The sequence below is a fragment of the Zootoca vivipara genome, chromosome 7, assembly GCF_965207765.1.
Source record: "Zootoca vivipara chromosome 7, rZooViv2.hap1.1, whole genome shotgun sequence".
Classification (NCBI taxonomy): Eukaryota; Metazoa; Chordata; class Lepidosauria; order Squamata; family Lacertidae; genus Zootoca; species Zootoca vivipara.
Window position 1 is genome coordinate 85,862,087 of NC_142590.1, and position 24,270 is coordinate 85,886,356.

The 24,270-nt window shown below is 42.9% G+C and overlaps 1 protein-coding gene across 14 annotated transcripts in view; it reads left to right on the forward strand.

Annotated features, from left to right (window-relative positions):
• OSBPL2 (oxysterol binding protein like 2) overlaps window positions 1–24,270 on the forward strand; it is a 65,241-nt gene that overhangs the window by 14,012 nt on the left and 26,959 nt on the right. For 13 of the 14 annotated variants that reach the window (XM_088674710.1, XM_035121837.3, XM_035121840.3 and 10 more), the window contains one exon: window positions 14,268–14,404. In XM_088674710.1, coding sequence (XP_088530836.1) covers window positions 14,390–14,404 — 15 coding nt within the window. In that variant the 5' untranslated portion in view covers window positions 14,268–14,389. Of the gene's footprint in view, window positions 1–14,267; window positions 14,405–21,557; window positions 21,890–24,270 lie in introns of those variants that run through there. The other variant, XM_088674715.1, reaches the window with a different exon arrangement.

Genomic DNA, 24,270 nt, shown 5'->3' on the forward strand with positions numbered 1-24,270 from the left:
GTCTTAAAAAAGGGGAAACACAGGTAGTTAGTTGATTAAAAAAAGACCACACTTTATCAGTTGAAACAGTACACAGCCATTGTTTGTTCTTAATGCAGGCACATTAAAACCATGGGTGGCAGAAATTGCCTTAGAAGAGACATTTTCCTTTCTTTCTCATTCAGGGAAAAAAAACCCTCTTATGAGTTGTGGCATGTGTGGGTAACATTTCAACCAAAATAGTTCCCCCACCCCTTCAGTATTATTGGTCATATGGAAACATGTGATTAACCCCCCCCCCAAAAAAAATCAATTCATAATGAATTGGATCCAGACTTGCCCTTCTGTGAACAGAATGGTCTCTGATCAATTGGTGCCTCTCACCAGAGGAAGGGGAAATGATTTTTTGCCAGTTTCCCCTTCTCACTCCTGCATACCCTAGGAACACTTCACATGTTGTTCTGGAGGATCCCTCAACTTGTAGAGCAGCTTTTCAGGGGGCTACAGGGACAATGAGAAATTGCCTGTTTTGTATGGGGTCGTACTTCCCCTGAAGGAGCGTGCTCATAGTTGGATTGCTCTAGGATCTATCTCTCTGACTAGAAGTTCAGGTGACTTCAGTAGCTAGGAGTGCCTTTTCCCAGCTTTGGCAGGTAAGATAGCTGCAACTGTTTCTGGACCAGGATAGCTTGATTGTCTGTGGTAAGCTTCATGTTGGATTACTACAATGCACTCTATGTGGGGTTGCCCCTAAGGTTGGCTCAGAAGCTACAGCTTGTGTAGAATGCAGCAATTTAGGCTGCCCAATGAGCAGTCATTTCCATAATGTTATTCTACTGCTGAAAATGCTGCACTTGCTGCCAGTTAGCTAGTAGGCTAAGTTTAAGGTTCTGGTACTAGTGTACAAAGTCCTTTGTAGCTTGGGACCAGAATACCTAATAGATTGTCCCACCTTTTAGATACCCAGCTGATCATTGTGCTCTGCAGGAGAAGGCACCCTGTAGATACCATCTCATCAGGAGGTCCATTCTGTATGAAGTAGGAATCTTGCTTACTGTGACAGCAGGTAGCCTTTTAGAGCTTCCTCCCACGGCATATCAGACAGCTGTTGACTTGGTGCCTATTGAAGACTTTCCTTTTCAATAAGCTTTTTAAGTGGATATTTTTATTCCAGTCTGGGTCTGTATTATATTTGAAATTGATTTTAATACTAGTGCTATATTCAAATCTTATTACATATTTGGAGAATGGGTGCTTTCCCCAGCCCCCACAAATTTACACGAAGCATTACAGTGTCTCCCAGTACTTGAAATGTGGAGGAATGATTAATTTTATGGATTGCATCTGACGAAGTGTGCATGCACACGAAAGCTCATACCAAAATAAAAACTTAGTTGGTCTTTAAGGTGCTACTGAAGGAATTTTTTTATTTTGCTTCGACTCAGACCAACACGGCTACCTACCTGTAACTAGGTTTATGGATTGCGTTATTCCTGTTTGCTGCTTCATATCAGATAGTTGTACCGGTGTACAGCAGTGGTGGTAAAACATAATAGTTTACATCAGTAGTCCAGAACATACACTTTCAGGTTTTTGTGTTTGTCTGTTTTTTAAAAACAAACAAACATGAAACTGGAAATCATAGAACTATACTTGATGAAAGGTTTAGAATGTTTTCAAATGTTAATGATAGAATGTTTCACAAGAAATGTAGCTGTATCCTTTGTCTCTTTTTCCAATTGGCATCTTAGATTTTCATCCTTTTTTCTGTTGCTTATATAGACAGCAAGGTATATTGCTTGTTTACAGGCTTTTGCTCATTTAGTGTAGTTTCTCAAGGCACATTTTGGATGCAGACTATATTATTGTTATACGGGCAACAGTTCAGAGAAGGAAAAAGGTTTACTTATCAACTAGAACTGTATCTTTTGGGTTAACCATGCTGCTTTTGGTATTGTCACAGCCTATACAGTGGCACCTCGGGTTACAAATGCTTCAGGTTATAGACTCCACTAACCCAGAAATAGTACCTTGGGTTGAGAACTTTACCTCAGGATGAGAACAGAAATCATGCTCCAGCCGCGCGGTGGCAGCGGGAGGCCCCATTAGCTAAAGTGGTACCTCATGTTAAAAACAGTTTCAGGTTAAGAATGGACCTCCGGAACAAATTACGTTCTTAACCAGAGGTACCACTGTATATTGAATAGAAAGAATTGAGCATTTGATTTAAAATTGTACCTTCAGCATGTTCCAATGCTGTTGTATGGCTGTGCTGGCCAGAGTTCCAGAGGGCACCAGGTTGGGGAAGGCTGTGTTACATGAATGCAGTTGGTAACCTAATTCCATAAATCAATTCTTATAGGAAGAGAAGCTGTCATTTGGAGTTGAAAAGCTACATTTTGATATATTTTTTTATGAGAGCTGTAAGGAGAAAACTTATGAATATATGTATTGATCTGCAAACTGTCCTAGGAAACAAGCTTTCCAAAAATATTGATGTGGAACATTGCTTGTTCAGGAGGTTTGCCCTGAGGACATTTTGGGAATGGGCTTGAGGCTCAACACTTCCTTCTTGCTACAGGCAGAGTAAGTGTAGGTTGTCATTGTTGGCATCCATTTGTCTCAAAAGGCAATAGAATGCATCTCTTTGTGTGAAGTTGAACTGCTATTTTAGCTGCACTGAAGTGACCTCCCCAGAGCATATGCCTGGGCAGTGTGTATGGAGGTCCTGGGCTGCCCAGATGACAAGACTCCTCTCAGCCTTGCTGATGTGGTTCAAAGAAAAGCAGAGCCATATGTTTGGTACCAGCTTTGCTGCAGGAGTTGCTGGAAAGAGGCATGCAAGGCACCATCCAACCGTCTTAGGGACGGCAGTCCAGATTTGTGTTGGGTGTACTCCTTAGCCTTTTCTTCTCCTGAAGATATCCCACAAGGCAGAGGAGATTTAGGATCAGAGCTACCTTCCTATGTTGTTGACCCCGATCTGCCCCTCACTTCCCTCTTCAGCATGTGCAGAAACCACCATCTTGATTGTTGGACCCACTATTTGCCTCATCGGCTCAATCCACTTGAGCCCGTCTACACATGCAGGGGAAGTCCGTAACTCACTGAGGGTTTGAGACCCATTGGCTACCCTCACCTGGTTTACCCAGCCAGTTGAAGCCGATCTTGGCATGTGACCACTGTTGCATGCTGACAGCTTCTAGGAGCCACGAGTGAGAGCTGAGTGCAGGGTGGGGACCAAAGGTGGACAAATACCCCAGAAGCAGCACATCATGAACTCCACCAGAGGTGCTACCCCTGTTTTACAGGATTGGGGAGATAATAGTGTCCAAGAAATGTAGTTCCATTCATTCAGTTCTGCTTGTGGTGGCGAACTGGGAGCAGCAGCAGAGAGAGAGCATGCAAGTCCATTGACATTTTTATCTTTATGCAAGTTTACCTGTAATTATAAAAGGCTGATCAAACTCTGCCCTGGGCTACACTGTCATTCTGGTGGATCTTTGTTACATTAGCATGTAAAGAAAAAAACAGGAAAAGGTTTTAAACCTGAATAAATGTCTCTGAATTTGATTACAGGTAGGTAGCCGTGTTGGTCTGGATCGAAGTAAAATAAAAAAAATAAAAAAAAATTCCTTCAGTAGCACCTTAAAGACCAACTAAGTTTTTATTTTGGTATGAGCTTTCGTGTGCATGCACACTTCTTCAGAATTTGATTACTAACTTGCAGGGCATTTTAACATGTTGGGCCCACACATTTTAACATGTTGGGCCCAAACCTGGAAAAGTTACCTCGAGTTGAGAACTTTGCCCCAGGATGAGAACGGAAATCATGTGCTGGCGGCGCAGCAGCAGCAAGAGGCCCCATTAGCGAAAGCACGCCTCTAATTAAGAACAGTTTCAGGTTAAGAACGGACCTCTGGAACGAATTAAGTTCATAACTAGAGGTACCACTGTATTTGCTTACCTGGGAGCAAATCCCACTGAACTCAATAGGACTTGCTTCAGACTAGATATGTATAGGATTCAGTGTTAGTCTTCTTCCAGGAGTTTAGCAATGGAGTGTGGTGAAAGAGATAGAAATGCAAAGTTGGGAGATGCAGATAGGCTCATGGGATTAACTTGTTAATTAAGTCACAGTGCTTTCCTCCTAAATAATTTCCATAGCATTGATGACCCTGTTTGATATGAAAAATGAAGGCATAAACCATGTTTGTATAAGGTGTAATAGGAAAGAGGGATGAATACTTGGCAGAAGTAATAATGTTTGATTGCAATATAGATAGATTTATCAGGATGTACCAGTCTGTAGTTTGCCCAGGTTTTGTAGAATGCTGTATGATAGCGCAAGAATGACATAAGTGTATTGTATCTTGTCTCTGGAAAATGTTGGACTGTGTCTAGATTTCTAAAGAGACCCTGAATGCTTCCTATGCAAGGGAGAAACTTCACATTGACCACTTCTATGCTACCTTAACACTGAGGAAGGTCTGTGGCCAAATGTAGGTTTGATCATTTTCACTCAGTTCTTAAATATTTTTTTTCTTAGAAGTCTGTGTCTTTTGAGTTTACTGAGGCTTATCTCTAAGTAAGTGTACTAGAGAAATGCTTGTTTCTTTTCTTTTTTAAAAAATATTTTTGTTAAAGATTTTCTTTAATAGTACATGCCTTGTTTCTTTTTTCAGGTTGTAGAATTTTTTTTACATTTAAAGTGAGACGTTAATGTTGTGTAAACCATGAAGTTGGGGCAGAAGGAGAGGGGAGAGGGGGGATAATACTTGGTGCATATGTGGAGTTTTTATGTCAGCTTCACTTTGATAGGTTCTCCGTCTATTCATTTATTATATTTCCTCAGTAGTGAGAGGTTGAATGGGGCCCAGGACATCATTGGTTGTTTTTAGTTGACTGCAGTGAGATCCATTTGCGGGGGGCGGGGTGGGGAGAAGATTGTTGGGTCAAGTTAGCCATATTGATTCATATGGAAATATGAAACAATATGGCTGACTTAACCCAACAGTCTCCTTCCCCCACGGGACTCACTGTTAAGACTGTGTTCATGGAAGACAATCTTACTCGGCTATGAGTGATCGCCAAAGAAAGATTGATTCATATGCTGTCAGTGGGTTCTTGTTGTCTTGTTGGACTGTGTATGTAATAAAGGGGAGCCATACTGGGGTGAAGGTGTCCTCTTCTATTTGTCCCTGTGTCAGTTTCAGTCTTTTGGTTAGCTTTTCTAGTAAGGCTGTTTCCCATACAATTTGGTCCATGTTCACTCCTGACAGGTCTCTCCGGTGTCTGGCTATGACGCTTCTGGCTGCTGAGAGTAGGTGCGTTATAAGCCCTTTATAATATGAGCAGTGTTAGAAACTGAGATATGCAAGCTAGGAGCTAAATGGCACCTTAAAACTAGCTTATGGCTGCAACAACTGAATGTCTAGGCATGTTTTTTTATAACAAGAATATAAAGCAGAAAACATGCATTTTCAGCTTTCTTGTTACAAAAAAGCACGCCTAGACATTCAGTTGTTGCAGCCATATAATTAATTGCAGCTAAAATATTATGTTCATTTTTCACATGGCCTAGTCCTTCCCCTGCCCACCTCCCTAATATTCTTAAGAGGGTTTCTTCTCCAGTCTTCAGAGAGTAGCTGGAAGTGGGGAGGCAGAAAAAGGTCCTCCTTTCCTTCCACTCTGCAGTTATAATCTGAAATCTTAGGCACAGAACTATGCTCAGAGCTCAAAAACTGCTCACCCTAATGAAATTCCCTGTCACAAAATATGCCTAGAACAATGGGAGTTTCAAACACTGAATGTGGTTGGGCATTATTGTCTTGGAAAATGTTCAGTAGGGTCAATAAATGTTTGCTTCTTGAGGTGCTGCAGTAGTTGTGTTATCTCTGTTCCAGTATCTTTATACAGTGGTACCTCGACATCTGAATGAGTCAACTTCCGAAGTCGGCAAACCCGGAAGTCTTTTTGCCCCGTGCGCATTCTGCGCCTGCGCAGAAGTGCAAAATTGCGCTTCGCGCATGCGCAAAATGGGCGCTTTAACAACCGAAGAATTCGACTTACGAAGAGCGCCGTGGAACGGATCGCCTTCGTAAGTCAAGGTACCACTGTACAAGTTTCAAATTTTACCATTTGAACAGAATATAGTGTGCTAATGAGAGCAAGCAGACATTATGCAATAGTGAGAGAGATTATTCCTACTAGGGAACCCAAGTAGTGAATGCCAGTGGGATCATTAAGAAACAAATGGGGAGTTACTGGCATGCTGAGGGGAACTTCAGGATATGCAGAAGTACAAAAATGTTTTCTGGAGAGACATAAGGGGACAGTTGATCTCTTTCCCCAAAACAGCCCAGTAAGGATTGAGTTCAGTAACAATGGAATGTTGACTGTCAGTTGGAAAAGAAAACAAAGCTGGGGTTGAGGGAATGGAATGCCCTGATTGAGTCTCTAATAGTATAGTATAACTAGCTGACCCGGCCACGCGTTGCTGTGGTTCTTTCCTGTGATCCCCCCCTGTCCCAATCCATGACGTATCCTGCCCCTCCTCCCTCCACCCCAGCTCATCCCTGTGTTTCGGTAGGATACCCTTTCCTCTGTTGTCCCTGGGGAGTGTTGGCTCCTCCCCCATGTATCTCCATACCTTGGCCCCCACCCTTGGAGAAGGGACTGTTAGGTTCTGGGTTTTATTTCCCAGCATGCACTTCTGTCTGAGCCCTCTGTTGTCCCTGGGGAGTGTTGGCCCCTGCCCCGGTATCTTCCTACATTGGCCCCCACCCTTGGAGAAGGAAATGTCAGTTTCTGGGTTCCATTTCCCAGTATTTACTTTTGTCTGAGCCCTCTGTTGTCCCCTCCCCCCTGTATCTCCATACATTGGCCCCTGCGCACGCATCGTGAACATTTCTATATATTTAGATTAAGGATGGGGGGGGTCTGCCCTGGGACGCAGAGAACTACTTAAAAAATTCCGAGGGGGGGGGGTCAAATAGCGAAGCCCCATAGCCCCGTAGCAACAGACAGGCCCAGACAGAAGGAGGGGGGTCATATGGGCCACTTGGCGCGAGCCTCCGAATCTAAAGGGGGCCTCGGTCTGCATATTCACAATCAGTAAAATGAAAAAAGTAACAAAAGGGTTAAAAACAGGGCCACATTATCTTATCTACCTGGCCCGGGCCTCTGTCTGGCCCTGCAAGGGCCTGGCAACAGAAGGCGCGTTCTGAAGCACCCGAGTTGTTCAGTTCCATAAAAAACCCAGGAAGTGGCAAGGGGAAGGTAGGGGATTGTAAATGGGGTGGGGGGTGGCCACTGCAAATATCTGAGGACTTAAACTGGGGAGAGAAAATGCATGGTTTTTTTTTTTTTAAAGACACAGAGGCTTACAATCAGTTGTTTCTCCTAAAATAAGACATACCCATAAAATAAGCCATAGCAGGATTTCTAAGCATTTGCGCAGTATAAGCCATACCCTGAAAATAAGACATAGTGATAGGCCCAGTTCTGGAGGGCCCCAAGGAAGAGACAAGGCTGGACGCGTAATAAAAAATAAGACATCCCCCGAAAATAAGCCAATGTGGTTTTTTAAATATAGAAAAATAAATATAAGACAGTGTCTTATTTTCGGAGAAACATGGTAAAGCCTAGGTTAAAAGGGGCACGACTGCCCTTACTTAAAATGGCTGTTGGAGTCTCGCATGTGACACAATGCCCACTAAATTATAAAGCGAAAACACCTTGCTGTGCCCCCAAGTGTGTGTTAGGAGAAATGATGAACGCCTGCGTAATGCTGCCAGGCGTTTATTAATGCAGCCGCCGGGAGAGGCTTAGGGCTTGGGGTGGAATGGCTGTTTTGGTGGCTGTTGGACAGTTGCTCCCCCCACCCTATGTCAGCCCATGACCTATTTGGACTTCTCCTCCCCCCCACCTCCCACCCAGGGCTGTAGAGCTGAGGCCTAGTCTGTAAAATGGAGCCAAGGCCTCCTGTTTTACAGGATCTCGTGGTGGAGGCGGGGTTTGTGGGTGTGGCTCGTTGTGGCTAATCCCTGTGACTGCCCCCACGTGTCCCGATCCATGATCTATTCTGTTTGCTCCCCCCCCCTCCATGACTGGCGTATCACTCATGACGTTTTGAAGGATGGTATTTATTTTTGTCTTGTGGTTATTTGGTGGTGGATTTTTTTGGGGGGGGGGTAGTGGTGCTAAATTGTAAAGTAAAAACCCCTTGCCGTGCCCCCAAGTGTGTTGCTGTGGGTTATCTACCCCCCCCCCCCGGGCCTAGTGGAGGCCTAGCAGCCTGGCAGGGCCTAGGGGGCTGATAATGGCCGACTTGGTGGTTTCAGTTGCTTGGTTGATGATGTCATTTGATTTGTGGGTGTGGCTTAGATTTCGCAGGAAGGGAGGGGGTGTACTGTGGGAGGAATTCCACGTGAGGGCGCTGTTTGACTTGGTGGAAAACCAGGTCTACGCCTGCCCAGGTGTGTGATTTGAGGTTTTTTTGTCACCAACAACCCTTGGGGAGTGGCCTGGATCGTTGTGTCAAAATTTCAGGACGATCGGTCAAGCGGTTACGGAGAAGATTGCGGCCGACAATTTCAAGATTTTTACATATTTATATATATAGTTAATATGGTATCCTGGATGAGGGCATGGCTGACTGGCTGGAACTTTGAACAGCACTTCTGCTAGGGGGTGAGGGTACACTGCAACATTTGTTACAGGTCCAACTTCTATTTTGTATTTTTTGTATAATGCTTAAAATCAGAGGCCCACAAAGATGGTTGTCAATACCAGCCATAAATTTAGTGCCTTAAAGACTAAAGTGAGAGATGTTATTAAAACAAACTGTAGTAAACCAGACAATTTAGATAATTGTGTGCATGTGAAGATGACTCTGAAAAGGGGGGTGTTGGTCTCACTTTGAGTGAGGTGGGAGGAACTAGCCCTCCCTTTCCCAAGTTTCTCAGGAATGTGCACAAGAGGCTGAATGGGCTGTTCTGTGGGATACCTTTTTTTAAAAAACCTAAAACTGTGAAAGGGCAGGGTTTCATCTCTTGTTTTCTGTTCTTTGGAGAAAATTAGAAGCCGTGTAAGTCTTTTCTACTGTTTTACCTTCTAATGTTGAGTGTGAGATGAGACAGTTAGTTCATACCAGGTAGTTAGGAAGATCAGAAACAGTGGAACAGGCATCTACTGCTTCTGATTTTGAGGGTTTTGGTGGGGATGAAGTGGAAAGTTTGCTGCTTCATTTTTGTGTGTTTTCTGTGTACTGAATAACATGGAGGAGCAGCAGGGTCACTGAGGAACAAAAATGTTGGCTGGATTCTAAGCCAAAATTAGTGGACTGCTGGATAATATGTTTTGTCTCATTGTGGTCATGTTTTCATGCTCAGTGTTCAGCAGAAGAATGGTGTGGCAGTAATGCATTTTTCACACTAACATAAATGCCACTCTTTGGGTAGTGCAAGCACTTGGATAAATATGTGGCTGGTATTTACTTTAAAGGTGTGAAGAGAAGTTATAACTACAAGGCTTATGCGTAAGCTTATAGAGCAAGAATTTGGAAGATAGAAATCATAAGGTGTGCCTTGACCTTCACTGCTAGACAGTTAACTCTAACTCCCAATTCGGTTTCTGCCAAAGTCTTTAATGTCCAAAATCAGATCAGTTCATTGGCAAGGCATAGGCTACAAGGTACAGCAGGTACACAAGAGATACAGATAAATGGCTGTGCAGAAGTTAAGACATCTATCTAACAAATGACATGCTCACTGTCTCTTCTTTTTGAAAGGTGGGTCAGGCACAGCTTTTGGCACAGCTGTTTGTGTAGCAAGCAGCCAGGACCTTGAGACTGGGCAAGCAAGCAGGCACTTCTTCCAGTGAGTTGAACCTGCAAGTGCTGGAGCTCTCATTATCTTGTCCAGTCAGTAATATGACTTACTCTCATTTGCCTCTCTGGAACAGAAAGGCTCCATATAGGCAGGAGGAAACACTGGAGGTGGCTCCTCAACAGTCTCACTAGGAGAGTCTGACATTGTAAGTGTGGAAACTTTCACTACCGTGTTTCTCATATTATAAGTCATGTCTTATAATCTTTTTTTCCTCAAGAAAATAAGCCTATGGCTTATTTTCGGGGGGTGTCTTATTATTTTTTTTAAAAAAATTACAGTATGGTACCTCCCCTGTCCGGCGCCCGGAACTGGCTGCTGCTGCGCTGCTGGGCGCGTTGTCGGCGATTCAGCAGGGCACGCTGCTGGGTCCCGCCGGGTCGGGGCTTCACGCGGCGCGCGCTGAGGCTCTTGCCGGATCCCGGCTCAGAGCAGCGCGCGCTGAGGCTCTTGCTGTGTCCCGCCGCCGGGTTGGGGCTTGGAGCAGCGCCAGCGCCAAGCGCCAACCCAGCGGCGGGACCGGCGGGACCTGCAGCGCGTGCGACAGGAAGAGGAGGGACCAGCGAGTGGCAGCCGCGGCGGCCAATGAAGGCTCGGCCGGGTGTTTTTTGTCGTTGTAGCTGCGTCCCGCTGCGTCCCTCCTCTTCCTGTCGCGGCTCGGCGCCCGGAACTGGCTGCTGCTGCGCGCGTTGTCGGCGCTTCAGCAGGGCACGCTGCTGGGTCCCTCCGGGTCGGGGCTCCACGCGGCGCGCGCTGAGGCTCTTGCCGGGTCTCGCCGCCGGGTCGGGGCTCGGAGCAGCGCGCGCTGCGGCTCTTGCCAGTCCCGCCGCCGGGTCAGCGCTTGGCGCGGTGCATGCTGCTGGACATTTTGGAGGGGCAGCAGCAGCCGGTTCCGGGCGCTGACAGGCATCTTCCTCTTCCATGGCGCCATCCAGACCTGCTCCCACCACTACGGCTTATTTTTGGGGTATGTCTTATATTTCTTCAACTCAGGAAAATCCTGCCATGGCTTATTTTGTAGGGATGACTTAAAATATGAGAAACATGGTACCAACCTGATTGGTCCTCCCCAGAATCCAGTTCTCCTTTTCCCAAACTGCTGATCCCTACCTTGGACTCTGATGCTTCTTGAGATCCTGATCTCAACTCCCCTATCCCAAACTGCTCCCTGGGGTCATCCAGCTCCAATTTCCTGAGCCCTTAACATTCCTTCTCAGGTTCTGACCATCCCCTCCATGACACCTCCATAGACTCATGACAGAGTATTATTTTATACAGACCACTGGGGAATGAACCCTTAACTCAAGTACTAGGTGTTTACATATATTCACATAAGAACAAATGTCAAGCATGGCACAAGTACAGATAGTCTACTAGCCCACACAGTCACTCAGATCTACTAGAATGTCAACGTTGAACTAGCCACCCTGAAGTGATTTTTACTTCACTCTGAGACATTAGGTAAAGGAAAGGTTGTTGGACAATACGGGTAGGATCCAGACTTGGTCATGTTTAAAGTAGACCCACTTAAATCCGTGTGACATCAGTTACTAAAGACAATTAACCCACAGAAGGGAAACTTGGATTGTCTTTACTCTGTGCTTGGTGTTCAGATGGCTAGTGTTTGGCTTGTCACTTTAAGGCCCATCTTTTTGTTTCTTTGTACTAACTTTCAGGATGGTCTTACACCCCTTCGGACTGTCTTTGGCATTTTTTGCACAGACCTTTTCATCTTATTCCCACATGGAGCATCACGTTGTTTCCTAAGTCCTATTCAAAGTAGACCCATTGAAATTGACCTAAATTTGTCCTGTTGATTAATTTCAATGAGTCTACTCTGTGTAGGACTAGCATTGGATACATCCCATAATGTGTATTCCCTGTTGGGAATTCAGTTCCACCTTAGCGTACAGGCATGTAGCTGTTGTATGTCACATGTCTGTGCACTTCCATTGTGTATTTCGTTCGCTTTTGCCTTCTGCGCTGATCATGATCTCTCCTGAGTTATGCTTATTAAACGCTTGTAAATAATGCCCCCACTGTCTCTCTCATCGTTTCTGACTGTGTAGACTCTGCAACAGTGTGCCTAGGCTTTTGAAGTCTAGGTCGTTATCTGAAGCTGCACCGGAGGGTGAGACACCCAGCAGGTCAGCTGGGAGGGCACAGAGCCCTGGCGTCTCCCATGGTGTTTGCTAACATTCCCTAAGATGTCTTAGCAGGTAGTATTTGGTGAAGTACTATTGTTCAGTGGCGTAGCTAGCCGCCTGGCTGCCCGGGGCGGCAAACAGGAGGCATGTGCCGCGGCCCCGCGGCAAACTCCACAAGCAAGCCGCGGAGTGAGGCAGTCTCGCTTGCGTTGGGGCTTCTCCTCCATGGCGGCGGCCGCGTTGCGCAGCGGCGGCCGTTGGAGGTGGTCAGTCCCGCCCAGCCTGCTGCCCAGGGCGGCCCGCCCCCCTATTACTACGCCACTGCTATTGTTTATTAAGTAAGGTCTCTGATCCATAAGCTCTCAACAAATTTATATTTGAATATTTCATTGCCTTGTAGAAGCCAGATTGAGAGGTCTTATTTTCAAATGGCATTGCTCAGTGTTCCAGGGCATCTTGGTATTTATAACATCTTGGACAACCTGTTTCATTACACATGAAACTTCAGGGATTAGTCAAGTGGGACAGAAAAGGCTACTACATAAGCTCTACTAGTTTTGCTAAAACAGTTTATAAACAAGAAAACTGATTGTGTCTTCATGTGTGGAGGTGGTGGCTGATTCCCCCCCCCCCCAGGTTCTGTTGAGATCTTTGACCAGGATGTCTTTTGGGTGGTTAAATGTTTTGTTTTGCTGTATCTCTTCCCATTTTTCATTTGTTTTGTTCAGAAAAGAAATTTAATCTCATCAGAAACTGAAAGGCAGTTGCAGATATTAATGCTTGCTATCAGGTTTATTGAGCCATTGCTTCCTTCAAAAATAGATACAGTGGTACCTCGGCATACAAATGCTTCGACTTCCGAAGGTTTCAACTTACAAAGTCAATAACCCTGGAAGTCTTTTCGCCGCGCGCGCATTCTGCGCCTGCATAGAGGCGGCACGCACAGTCCGCACATGCGCAGAAGCACAAAATCATGCTTCATGCATGCGCAGAACGGGCACTTTGACATCCAAAACCCTCGACTTATGAAGAGTGCCGCGGAACAGATCGTCTTCGTAAGTCGAGGTACCACTGTAAGTCAGGAGTGCTTTCCTGGTAGACCGAGTCATGAATTTATGTTGGATCCTTTCAGGTGTTTTATATAGACTGTGCAGTCTATATGAATGCAAAAGTTGGCTTTATGTGTGGAGGGGACATGGCTATATAAATCCTAACTTAGAGAGTAAACATGCAAGATGGTGCTACTGTCATTCCTAAACTGGCATCTATTGTAGTGGGACATACCACCCTGAAAATGAGCATATCAGACCAAAGACATGGGTTACGTACCCCATTGTGACCTGAATTAGCAGCTACATGTTCAGCTTAATTTGCAAATTATTTATGTAGCTTTTCTAGGGAACTTAATAAGCAAATTATCATCAGGTATGCTATTTGGGGGAGGATCTCAAATGCTCTTCTGATAAATTTCTGCTCTTATGTTTGCTTAAGAGGTATGGCTTTCAGAGCTCAAGCTGGAAGGGTAGCACCATTAGAGCAGCTCTGAAAGTCTACCTGATGAGTTATAATAGCCCATCTATGTGGGGATATTGGTGTAAAGAGCCTCAGCATTCATGGTAGATAGAAATAATTGTCTTGAGGGAATGTTATGATTATTTTATTATAAGCTGCTTTGAATATGGAATGAGGATTATAAATATTTTAAATAATATATTGAAGGCATTGTACATGAAAAGAATCACTACAGTGTACCACATGTTTTTTAAAAAGGGAAGCAGGTTTTTCTCCCCCTCCCCTTTTGCTTCAGGTAGGTAGCTGTGTTGGTCTGACGCAGTCGATATATATAGTCCAGTAGCACCTTAGAGACCAACTAAGTTTGTTCTTGGTCCATTTGAATAAATAAGATGGCGTCGAGGGAGGGAGCGTAGCTTTGAGCTCCACATCCTTCAGTCCGTTTTTGAATGTTTGTTCTTGGTATAAGCTTTTGTGTGCATGCACTTCTTTCGTATCTGAAGAAGTGTGCATGCACATGAAAGTTTATACCAAGTACAAACTTAGTTGGTCTCTAAGGTGCTACTGGACATGTTTATTAATTTTTTATATATATTTCCCCTTTTGCTGTATGCTGTTGCATCCAAACATAGGCCTTTGGGTGCTTAATATTCACTTGTCGAGAATGGTGGGCTTGGTCCACTGAATTATCCTATGTAAACTGAAATTGAAACACTATATTTCTCCCCTTTCCAAACAGATTATCTCAACGGATTTTATTTTTCATATAAAAGTTATCTCTCATCAAGAGCAACATGCATTAGAGGAAAGTAACCTGCTGGTGCAGAAGAAAAATTACAATGAATAGTGAAGAAGAATTCTATGATGCCGTCACAGGTGAGTGGAGAATGGTACATTTCTGATTTTTTGAAGGAAATTATACTTTAATATATTAAACATTTGGAAAGTTTGAGAAGGAATCCCTTCTGTTTTGAATAATAGATCTCTGTACTTTTGTGGCTTTATCTTAAATACCCACGCTTAGTTAAATAACCAAGCTTAGTAAATGTGCAGAGGATTGCTCTGTGCATTTCATGAATATGCTACATAGCCTAATATTGTGTCTTAAGTTATTGTAAGTTAAAATGCATGTTTTAATGGTTAAAGCAGTAAAATAAGTTTAGGTTTTACAAAATAAGTGTTGCTTATACAATATTTCAATCCCCTCCCCCACCCTCACTCCAAAAATGAATTCTCCCCAGGAAAAAAAACAAGTTGTTTCCACAATGGAATCAATAGTCAGCCGGAGAGGAAAAGTTAAAAATGAAGGGGTAAGAGTATTGGTTGAGATTCTTACAGCTTACAGTTCATGAGGAAGAACATTGTAGGTTGGAACCCTGAAATGTGAATTCTGGTGAGGGTAGACATTCCCACAGGTTTGGGAAACTGTGTCTCTCAAGCTGTTATCAGACATCACCAGCCCCGTCCAGCATTTCCAGTAGTCAGGGCTGATGGGAGTTGGAGTTGCAGGCCCCATTTATCATTTACAGAAATAAACAGAAATGTATTCAACCATTCTAATAAAATATTTTCAATTTGGCTATTTTCCTCACTTTTCCTTTCTACCAAAATGGAAAACTGAGTTGTAATGGCAATCTCATAGCTGATGAGGCTGTTGACTCATAAAAGGAAGATAAGAAGGTATTAGATAAGAGTATTGTTTTAGAAGGAGAAGACACAACTGGAAAAACAGGGAGCTGGGGTTTCCAAAACTGTTTTAACTGACCAATTGCATCACATATATCTCAGTTCTGCCCCCCCCCCATAAAGCCTGCCCCCCCAGTAAATCCTGGCTACACCTATGAGCAAACTTGCATAATATACATGTTTACTACTAGAAAAAAGGCAAATAGATTTTTTTAAAAATTGGAAATATATTGCTTGTGTTTTTGGGAAACTCCTAGTTGCAGATATTTTTGTCCTCTATAGAATATAGACTTTAAACCATGAAGCAGTGGTTGGTTGTTGTCACCTGCCAAACATAATGGCTGTCAGGGTCTGTCTTGTTCAGGGGTCAGCAAACTTTTTCAGCAGGGGGCTGGTCTACTGTCCCTCAGACCTTGTAGGGGGCCGGACTATATTTTAAAAAAAATAATGAATGATTTGCTATGCCCCACAAATAACCCAGAGAGGCATTTTAAATTAAAGAACACATTCTACTCATGTAAAAACATGCTGATTCATGGACCGTCCGTGGGCCAGATTTAGAAGGTGATTTGGGCCACATCCGGCCCCCGGGCCTTAGTTTGGGGACCCGTGGTCTTGTTCTTCCCTCTGGTCTCCTCCCCCCCCCCAAGACCCATATTTCATTGACTATTTCTTTGTGAGACTATTTCTGTAAATAAAAGTATATATGTAAAAAAGCAACTCTTACTGAACTTGTCTACATAAGTAATGATACTTCAGGGAATTCAGAGGGGGACATAACCATACCAGTCCACATATTGTTTGGAAAGATCCACTTTGGTGGATGGGAGATTGCCTGCTCCTGATGTGGTTACACTCCATTTTATGTCAAATGTTTTGGTTATTTTGGATGAATACAAAGTCAACTTACTACAAGCCAAAAGATTGCTAATAAATGGCTTTTGGGCATGTTTGTTACACCAGAGTCCTAGGGATATCTACTCAGAAGTAGGTACTGTTGAGGTTAATGAGTCTTACTCCAGTAAAGAGTGTAGATTGCAGCCATAAAAGAAGCATCAAGGAATTGTCTCTGACTTTCAGTAAATTTGCTTCCATTTCAACTTAATTCTGGCCCAGACATCAACAAATTCCACCGCACCTATTGCCAGCAGGTGGCTCTGTTAATTGTATCCCTTCTTTTTGCATTCATCTCCTAAAATAAGTGAGCAACCGACTTTGCTCTGTTTCAAGAACCTACGGAAGACATATAACCTTATTTTACACTCTTGGGAGTGTGGTAGGTTGCATTAGGTGTTAGATTTCTAGAGGCAGTGGATTTTAATTGTTACGAACACTAACAATAATTCTTTTCACAGAACACTAGATTAAAGTTCAAGTTTTAAGGATAGGTTGTAGTTCTATAAAATGTTATATAGTGTTTCTATTTGGTTTTATCTTGTAATACTTAACACTAACTGTTACAAGGTAGGTCAGTATTATGTCAAAAGAGACAATGCACGTATTTTTGTAAACCAAGAAAATATTTAATAAAAATTATTAAATCATCAAATTACAGATTGGAAGTGGGGATCTGAGGGACCACTTTACCTAATGTCACTTAGTAGGTTTCTGGTAAAGTTGAGATTGATTGGTAGCATCCGCATTTAGCCACCAGCTGCATCAAATACTTTATTAGTTCATCTCCTTGAAAGTTAAATAAATAAATCCCTGTCCCACCATGAGAAGTTAAAGCCAGTTATGAGGTCTGGAGAGAAAGGAGTGCCATATTTTTCAGACCATAACACGCACCTAGTTTTTTTGAGGAGAAAAACACGAAATTTCCCCCCTGGTTTTCCTCCTCTAAAAGGCTGGGAGGGGTTGTGCTGGAGGGGGAGCGAAGAAGGCAGCGGGGGTTGGCGGGGAAGAACGAGCAGCATCCCTCCGCTGCCCCCCGCTTCTCACTGAATGTGGCGGAGGCGGAGGGAGGCTGATAAGGTATGTGAGGTGGGGCTTACCTGCCCCCCCCCCAATATTTTATTCAAGTTGGAAGAGGGAGGGAGGGAAGGAAGAGGTGTGTGTGTGTGTGTGTGAGAGAGAGAGAGACAAGGAAGGGGTGAAAGAGAGAGGGGGGAGGAGAGAGGGAAGGAAGGAGGGAAGGAATGAAGGAAGGGGTGAGAGAGAAAGAGAGAGAGGGAGGGAGGGGAGAGAGAGAGAGAGAGAGGGAAGGAATGAGGGAAGGAAGGGGTGAGAGAGAGGGAGGGAGGGGTGAGAGGGGGGAGAAAGGGAAGGGGAGGGAGGGGTGAGAGAGAGAGAGGAAAGGAATGAGGGAAGGAAGGGGTGTGAGAGAGAGAGAAAGAGAGGGAGAGGGGGGGAGAAAGGGAAGGGGAGGGAGGGAAGAGAGAGAGAGAAGGGAGGAAGGAAGGAAAGAAAGAAAGGGAGAGAGAGAAAGAGAAAGGAAGAGGGTGTCACAGGTGCGGTAGCGGCTACTCTAGAGTAACGACTCCTCACAGCGTTGCCTTTTCATGCTTTTATTAAGTGCACACTATTTACAGTGTAGAGTCAGTACTATGTACATGTTGTCAGTCTAGGTCAGAACCTGCGAATGGAGATTCGCGCGTCTTTTTCCAGCAAAGTAGTCTGGGAATACTGAATCTCCGCCCCCGTCGCTTTTTGCGCAATTCCGGAACCGGCGGGAGCGGTCTTCTTGCCGCGCTTCCCCTGCTTCCCCTTTCCTTTCCTAAGTGGAGCAGTGGCTCTGCTACTCTGCCTGAGCCATGCCCTCTACTTCCTAATTCCCCGCTGGAGACATCCCCCTCCCCACTCCCACTGGCGCTGGGAGAAGAGCTTGTGCTTAAGATGGGAGGAGGCTGTCTGTAGCTTCTGTCCCTCACAGAGGGAGAAGGATGGAAGGACGGATGGCAGGGGTGAGAGAGGGGGGGGAGGAAGGATGGAAGGAAGGATGGAAGCTGGGAGGAGGGGCAGAAGCAGCTCCCTTCCATCTCTCCTCTCACCTCACTCGCTGTCATGGAAGCAGCCCGAGAGCCGGTTTCCCGCTGCTGTGGGGCTCTGCCTTTGGCTCTCGCATTCGCTCCATAACACGCAGCGACTTCCCCCTTCCATTTTAGGAGGGGGAAAAGTGTGTGTTATGATCCGAAAAATACGGCAATTCTAAAATCGCATAGTGCTCCACAATAGAGCATTCTGTGCAGTTTGCAATACAGTACATGAAATAATAACAGACATCAAATCTAATTTATACATTAAATAATAAACAGTCTCTATGGTTGATTTTGATGAACAGGAGCAGATGTGGGTATATATGAGAGGTGGGTCAAATTTTGTAGGGCCAGGTTGCACAAATCAAATGGTCCATGGGGTCACGAAGAGTCGGACACGACTAAACGACTAAACAACAACAATGGTTGATTTTGATGAACAGGAGCAGATGTGGGTATATATGAGAGGTGGGTCAAATTTTGTAGGGCCAGGTTGCACAAATCAAATAATTCGGAGGATCATTTCTGCACAAAGCCATCACAAAGGAACAGAAGGCATGCAGGGTCATCACCAGGTCTGCTCAGAAGCCAGATCCTTCTCTTCATTCGCTGTCACCTGGCAGCAGCCATAGCATCAGGATATCGTCATAGAGGAGGGCATGCAGGGCTACTCCATAGGTGAACCTAAGAGACCAGCAGCCTTTGTCGCATATTTTCCATGAATTTTTCCACCCCATCTGGTCATTGACAGAACTTGTAACTAAGAATTTATACCTGTGTACCTATTTCTTTCTTTACTTCTCAATTCATTTCCCTTCTTTATACTGGCAAGGACTTTTCATGTCTTTTTTAAAAATACTGTTCTGGAAGTCTTTTTGGCTAAAGAGTGGGCTACCTTTTTCTGATACTGTCTCTGTCACAACCTAAAAGACTCCCATAATAATGCTTTTTAGGAGAACACTATAGTTCTCACAGTGCTGTACTAGCTTTTTGCATTTTCCCCTAACAGACCTTCTCCTTGACTCTGAAAACAGCACTTCATGCAACCTTTCCACAGTTTTGCTTCTCTGTTATAGGTAGCAGCCATTTTAGGTGCATCTAATATGTGCACAACCGCACTAACACACATTGCGCCAAACTCGGAAGTGACCCAAAAATGTCTCAAAAGAGGGCAGAATGAGGTGTTTGCGGGCTTTTTCAATGGTGTTTCAAATATACGCGATTTCACTTTTCATGAGGCTCAGTTTTATGTTGTGTCAGCTCTTCTTAATATTGTCTATAAGGGAATGGCATTGTGTATAAATGCAAGCAGGGAGGCACCCAGTTGCATATGGAACATAACTTGTGCTTGAGTTTCTAGGTGGAGATTAGTTTCTACCTGGTTTCTAACAGGTTGGAGCTATTACTGAGGAGATGAGTTAATCTTTTATTGTTGATTCATTAAACATCTCAGGTCAAGAGTCTCTAGTTCCTGGTTTGTTTGTTGTATGAGGCAACCATGAGAGATATGTAAGCTTTTATTTATTTGTTATGTTGAATTCATTTATTTGACACCTCTCCTTTGCTTTTATACACAATTCTGTTCATGTCTTTCGGTGTACCAACTGCAGAATCTTAGCTAAACCCTAGTTGTGCTTTGGGAACTCTGATATAAACTGATCAGTTACCATATATATATTTAGTTACAGGTAGATAGCCGTGTTGGTCTGAGTCAAAGCAAAATAAAAAAATTCCTTCAGTAGCACCTTAAAGACCAACTAAGTTTTTATTTTGGTATGAGCTTTCATGTGCATGCACACTTCTTCAGATACACTTCTGTTTCAAGTGTATCTGAAAAAGTGTGCATGCACACGAAAGCTCATACCAAAATAAAAACTTAGTTGGTCTTTAAGGTGCTACTGAAGGAATTTTCATATATATATTTATGATGGTCCATGAGACTAAGATCTATTAACTCAAGTGAAATGCCACTCTGACTTTTTTTATAAGGCATTGTTCCCCAAGTGCCATCTCATGGCTGGCACCGTAATTGACCACAGTGATTCCTCTTAACATCAGACTGCTGAGTTGCACCATTTAGTTCGGGCTTACTATTTAGTAATATAATGGCATGGAACAGGGATGTAGAGGAACCATGTATATAAGATGGTGTGTAGAGGAACCATGTATATAAGATGGAACATGATGATTAAATAGCTAGTAATTGACCGGACATATGTGGGGTTGTAGTTAATAACAACCCCACATGAGTTGGCATGTGCTATTATGGGTTGATACAATTCTGTGCAATGCTTGAAGGTCTGAGTTAGCTTTTGAGTGCCGTGTTTCAAGAAGGACCTTTCAAATTGGGAAAGACTTCAGAGTTACAATACTACTTAAGGGTTGGGGTCATAATTTGTCTCAGTGGTGGAGGATCTGTTTTGAATTCTGAAGGTCCTAGATTCAGTCCTTGGCATCTCCAGGTAGGGCTGGGAAATGACTTCCATTTGAAAGCCTGGAGAGTGTGCTGCATAGGCAAGACTGTCAAGACTGAAGTGGTTTGCAAAGGCTCTGACTTGGTATAAGGCAGTGTCCTATGTCTAAAAAGCTGTGTAACATGAAAAAGCTGATTAAACTGAGTGTGTTTGGCCTACAGAACTGGAAAGCCTTAGGGGGTCCTATCAATATGAACTTAATCACTATGAATTGGAAAGGAGAGAAAATTCCGACTAAACTGGAGTGGCAGAGTAAACTGCTAGAATACACCGAGTTGGCAAAAATGACAGAGAAACTGAGAGGTCACATCGATCAAATATTTATTAGAAAATGGGACATGTACAAAAAATATCTTAAGGACTATTGTAATAATATGACGCCAGTGGCAGGCCTCGAATGACTTCTGTTGTATGATGGATAATTATAATAAGAGAATATATTACTGATGAAAATTAACAAAAGAAAATGAAAACAAACTGCGCTAAATAGATTAAGTGGTAGATGCAAGATGGGGTGATGGGAAGTCGTTAGAAATGCAAGAAGAACTTACTGTGATATGATGTAACAAATATTACCATTTTCTTTTTTTATGGATAAAACTTTTGTTTGTTGTTTCCTTTTAATTTCAATAAAGCATTAAAAATCAATAGAACCTTGGTATTGGTTATTGTGAGGGATAGCTGTCTTCTTCTTCTCTTCATATATAACCCATATGGCCAAATGACACCATATTTTTTTTGTTTCCTGTTATGCCACATTTTTCAAGGATAGAGCCTTCTGTTGATGACTTGTAGGCTTCTACATATTTTGCATTCCAAATGTATTGCATTATAATTAGTAGGAGGCATATCTTGTGTGGAAGATTTTAACATTTTATCTGTTGAAAAATATTTGTCTTCAGTGTGTTGTTTGTGACTTGAGACAAACAGCCTATGAAGGATTCACCTTTCACTGGTGATTATTTTATATGGTTTCCTTCTTAGTTGCCCTGTTCTAAAGATTCCTGATTTGATTTTCTGTGATTCAGCCTCCATCTTACTGCCTGGCTTACCTGACACTTATATAAATGATTACTTGTAAAAAGGGCGGCCTTATTCCTTTTGTATTCTGACTCAGGCTGTAGTTTGCTTCTGGGATTTCAAGGAGGTAGAGATCAGTCAGGAAGAGCTAGGTTTACTTTACAGGATGTGGAAGAGGAAGAAAACATCTAAAAACAAATTTGCTAGTAAGTCACCTTTTCTCTCGTTTTCTTATGGTGAAGTTCATCCATTCTTAAAAGCTATTAAACTTTTCTTGTATCTTTGTATTATGAAGTTAATACAAGTTCATTATTATGAAGTTAAGGATTTAAATAATGTCCTCCTAGTCATGGCTGATAAGCCTCTCAAGAAACAAAACTGTTTCTGCTCTGTTTTCTCTCTCTAGTCTCCCAAAATATTCCTGAAGGGGTGTAACAATAGTACCAACTTAAGATAAGTAGCAATGCTCTTTCCTAAGTAGGTCCAGCTGGTGCTTTGGGAATTGCAAGTGATCAACATTTTCCAGTTTGCATATTACATGGATTCAGATTTTTTTTTTAACGTGATGTCTGTGTGTGTTTCTTTTTTCTTTTTAAAAAAAAATCTACTATAGAATTTCTAGCTATGAAATAGCCTGACTTTTTCATCATGCTCACAGTCTTCTCTCACTGTTGTGTACATGCCATACATTTAAAACACATACTCTTCAAATCCTGGAACCTGTAGTTTGTTAAGGGTGCTGAGGATTTATATTTGTGAAAGGTAAGTCATGGTTCCAAAAATTATTCAGGGGGAAAATGTGCTTAAGTATATGGTGTGTACATAGCTTTCTTTTTTACAGTTCAGTATAAGTCAGCTTTGGAATTAAAACTTTCAACAACCTGAAAAACAAACTGTAATATCCAAAGTTTGTTTTTGAAATTTAGTCAATATGCTGCTTTGGTGTAAAAATAACTCCTCTTGGCTAAGTCGGTAGTTATTGGTAACTGGCATTTTGGCTGAGTATTTTCAGTTAGCTAAGTTTACGTAGCTGCTGCCAATTTACTAATGCATCTTGAGCTCACCTGACTAGAGCATGGGTGTAGCTAGGATTTATTTGGGGGGCGGGGCAGAACTGAGTTATCTGTGATGCAATTGCTCAGGTATTTTTATTTATTTGATTTGGGGGGCAGCTTCCCCACTGCCTCCCCTGGCTATGTCCATGGACTAGAGTTTTGGTATGAAATGTGTTTACCAACTTTTAAATCGGAATGTGTATGCATTATACATAATAATAACTAAATAATTATCTGATAAAGTGGACTCTAGTTTACAAAAGTTTATTACGGTAGCACTGTCAATGGTGGTTGCCAGGCTTTGGGGCCAGTGTATTAAATGTCTGTATATTTATTTAGTTATTATGTATAATAATAATACTCTAGTTTACAAAAGTATATGACCAGGCATCCCCAAACTGCGGCCCTCCAGATGTTTTGGCCTACAACTCCCATGATCCCTAGCTAACAGGACCAGTGGTCAGGGATGATGGGAATTGTAGTCCAAAACATCTGGAGGGCCGAAGTTTGGGGATGCCTGGTATATGACCATACATCTTCCTGGACCAGCTCCATAGAATGGGAATTGGGGGCACTGTGCTATAGTGAATCTGGTCCAGGTCCAGAGAGTAGCATTAGGAGAGTGCTCCCCTCCCCCCGGTAATTATGTCATGGGGTCCTGCAAAGCACTATTTTATCTCCAGTGCTAATTAATATCTACCGTGTTTCTCCAAAATAAGACACCGTCTTATATTTATTTTTCCTCAAAAAAACAACAAAAACAACAACACGGTGGCTTATTTTCAGGGGATGTCTTATTTTTTTATTAAGTATGGTACAGTTTAACCTACAAGGTTAACCTACAAGGTTAAACTGCCTATTACTGTGGCTTATTTTCGGGGTATGGCTTATTTTCAGGGTATGGCTTATTTTCGGGGTATGGCTTATTTTCAGAGAAACAGGTATACATGTATAGAGCAGTCATATAGAGAGCTATTGACCTCAGACAGGTGCCTTCGCTATTCTCTTTTCAGTGCCTGGTTTTTTGTTAGGCAAACTTTTTTGAACCTTTTTTGTTTAGGCAAACCTATCCAGAAACATTTACAGTCACCTTTGTATATTTTATACTGTTAATTTTAGTTATTTTCAAATATTTCAAATAGGGTTTTTTAAAAATATAATTTTAATATTTTTTCTAAACCACTTAGAAGTTTTACTGTAATCAAGCGGTGTATAAATTTTGTAAAATAAAAAATGAAGTAATAGGTGGAAGGGTGGGCATGCAACACTCAGGTCCAGTTAAATGTCAACATGGTTTAAGAAGTCATGTTCAATGTAAGTGGGACAATGTGTATTTTTGTGGAAATATTTTTAAACTCCTTTCTCAAGCACATTAGGAGGTAGTGGTGGGCAAACTGGTGCCTGTGGATGCCATGTTGGTGGCCCTTGCCATATTAAATTTGTTAGATTTTTAGGTGCCAGAAGACTCTGTTGTTGCAACAGAATAATGCGCCTACCCTTCTGGAAGTTTTTATTAAAAGGCTATTTGACAA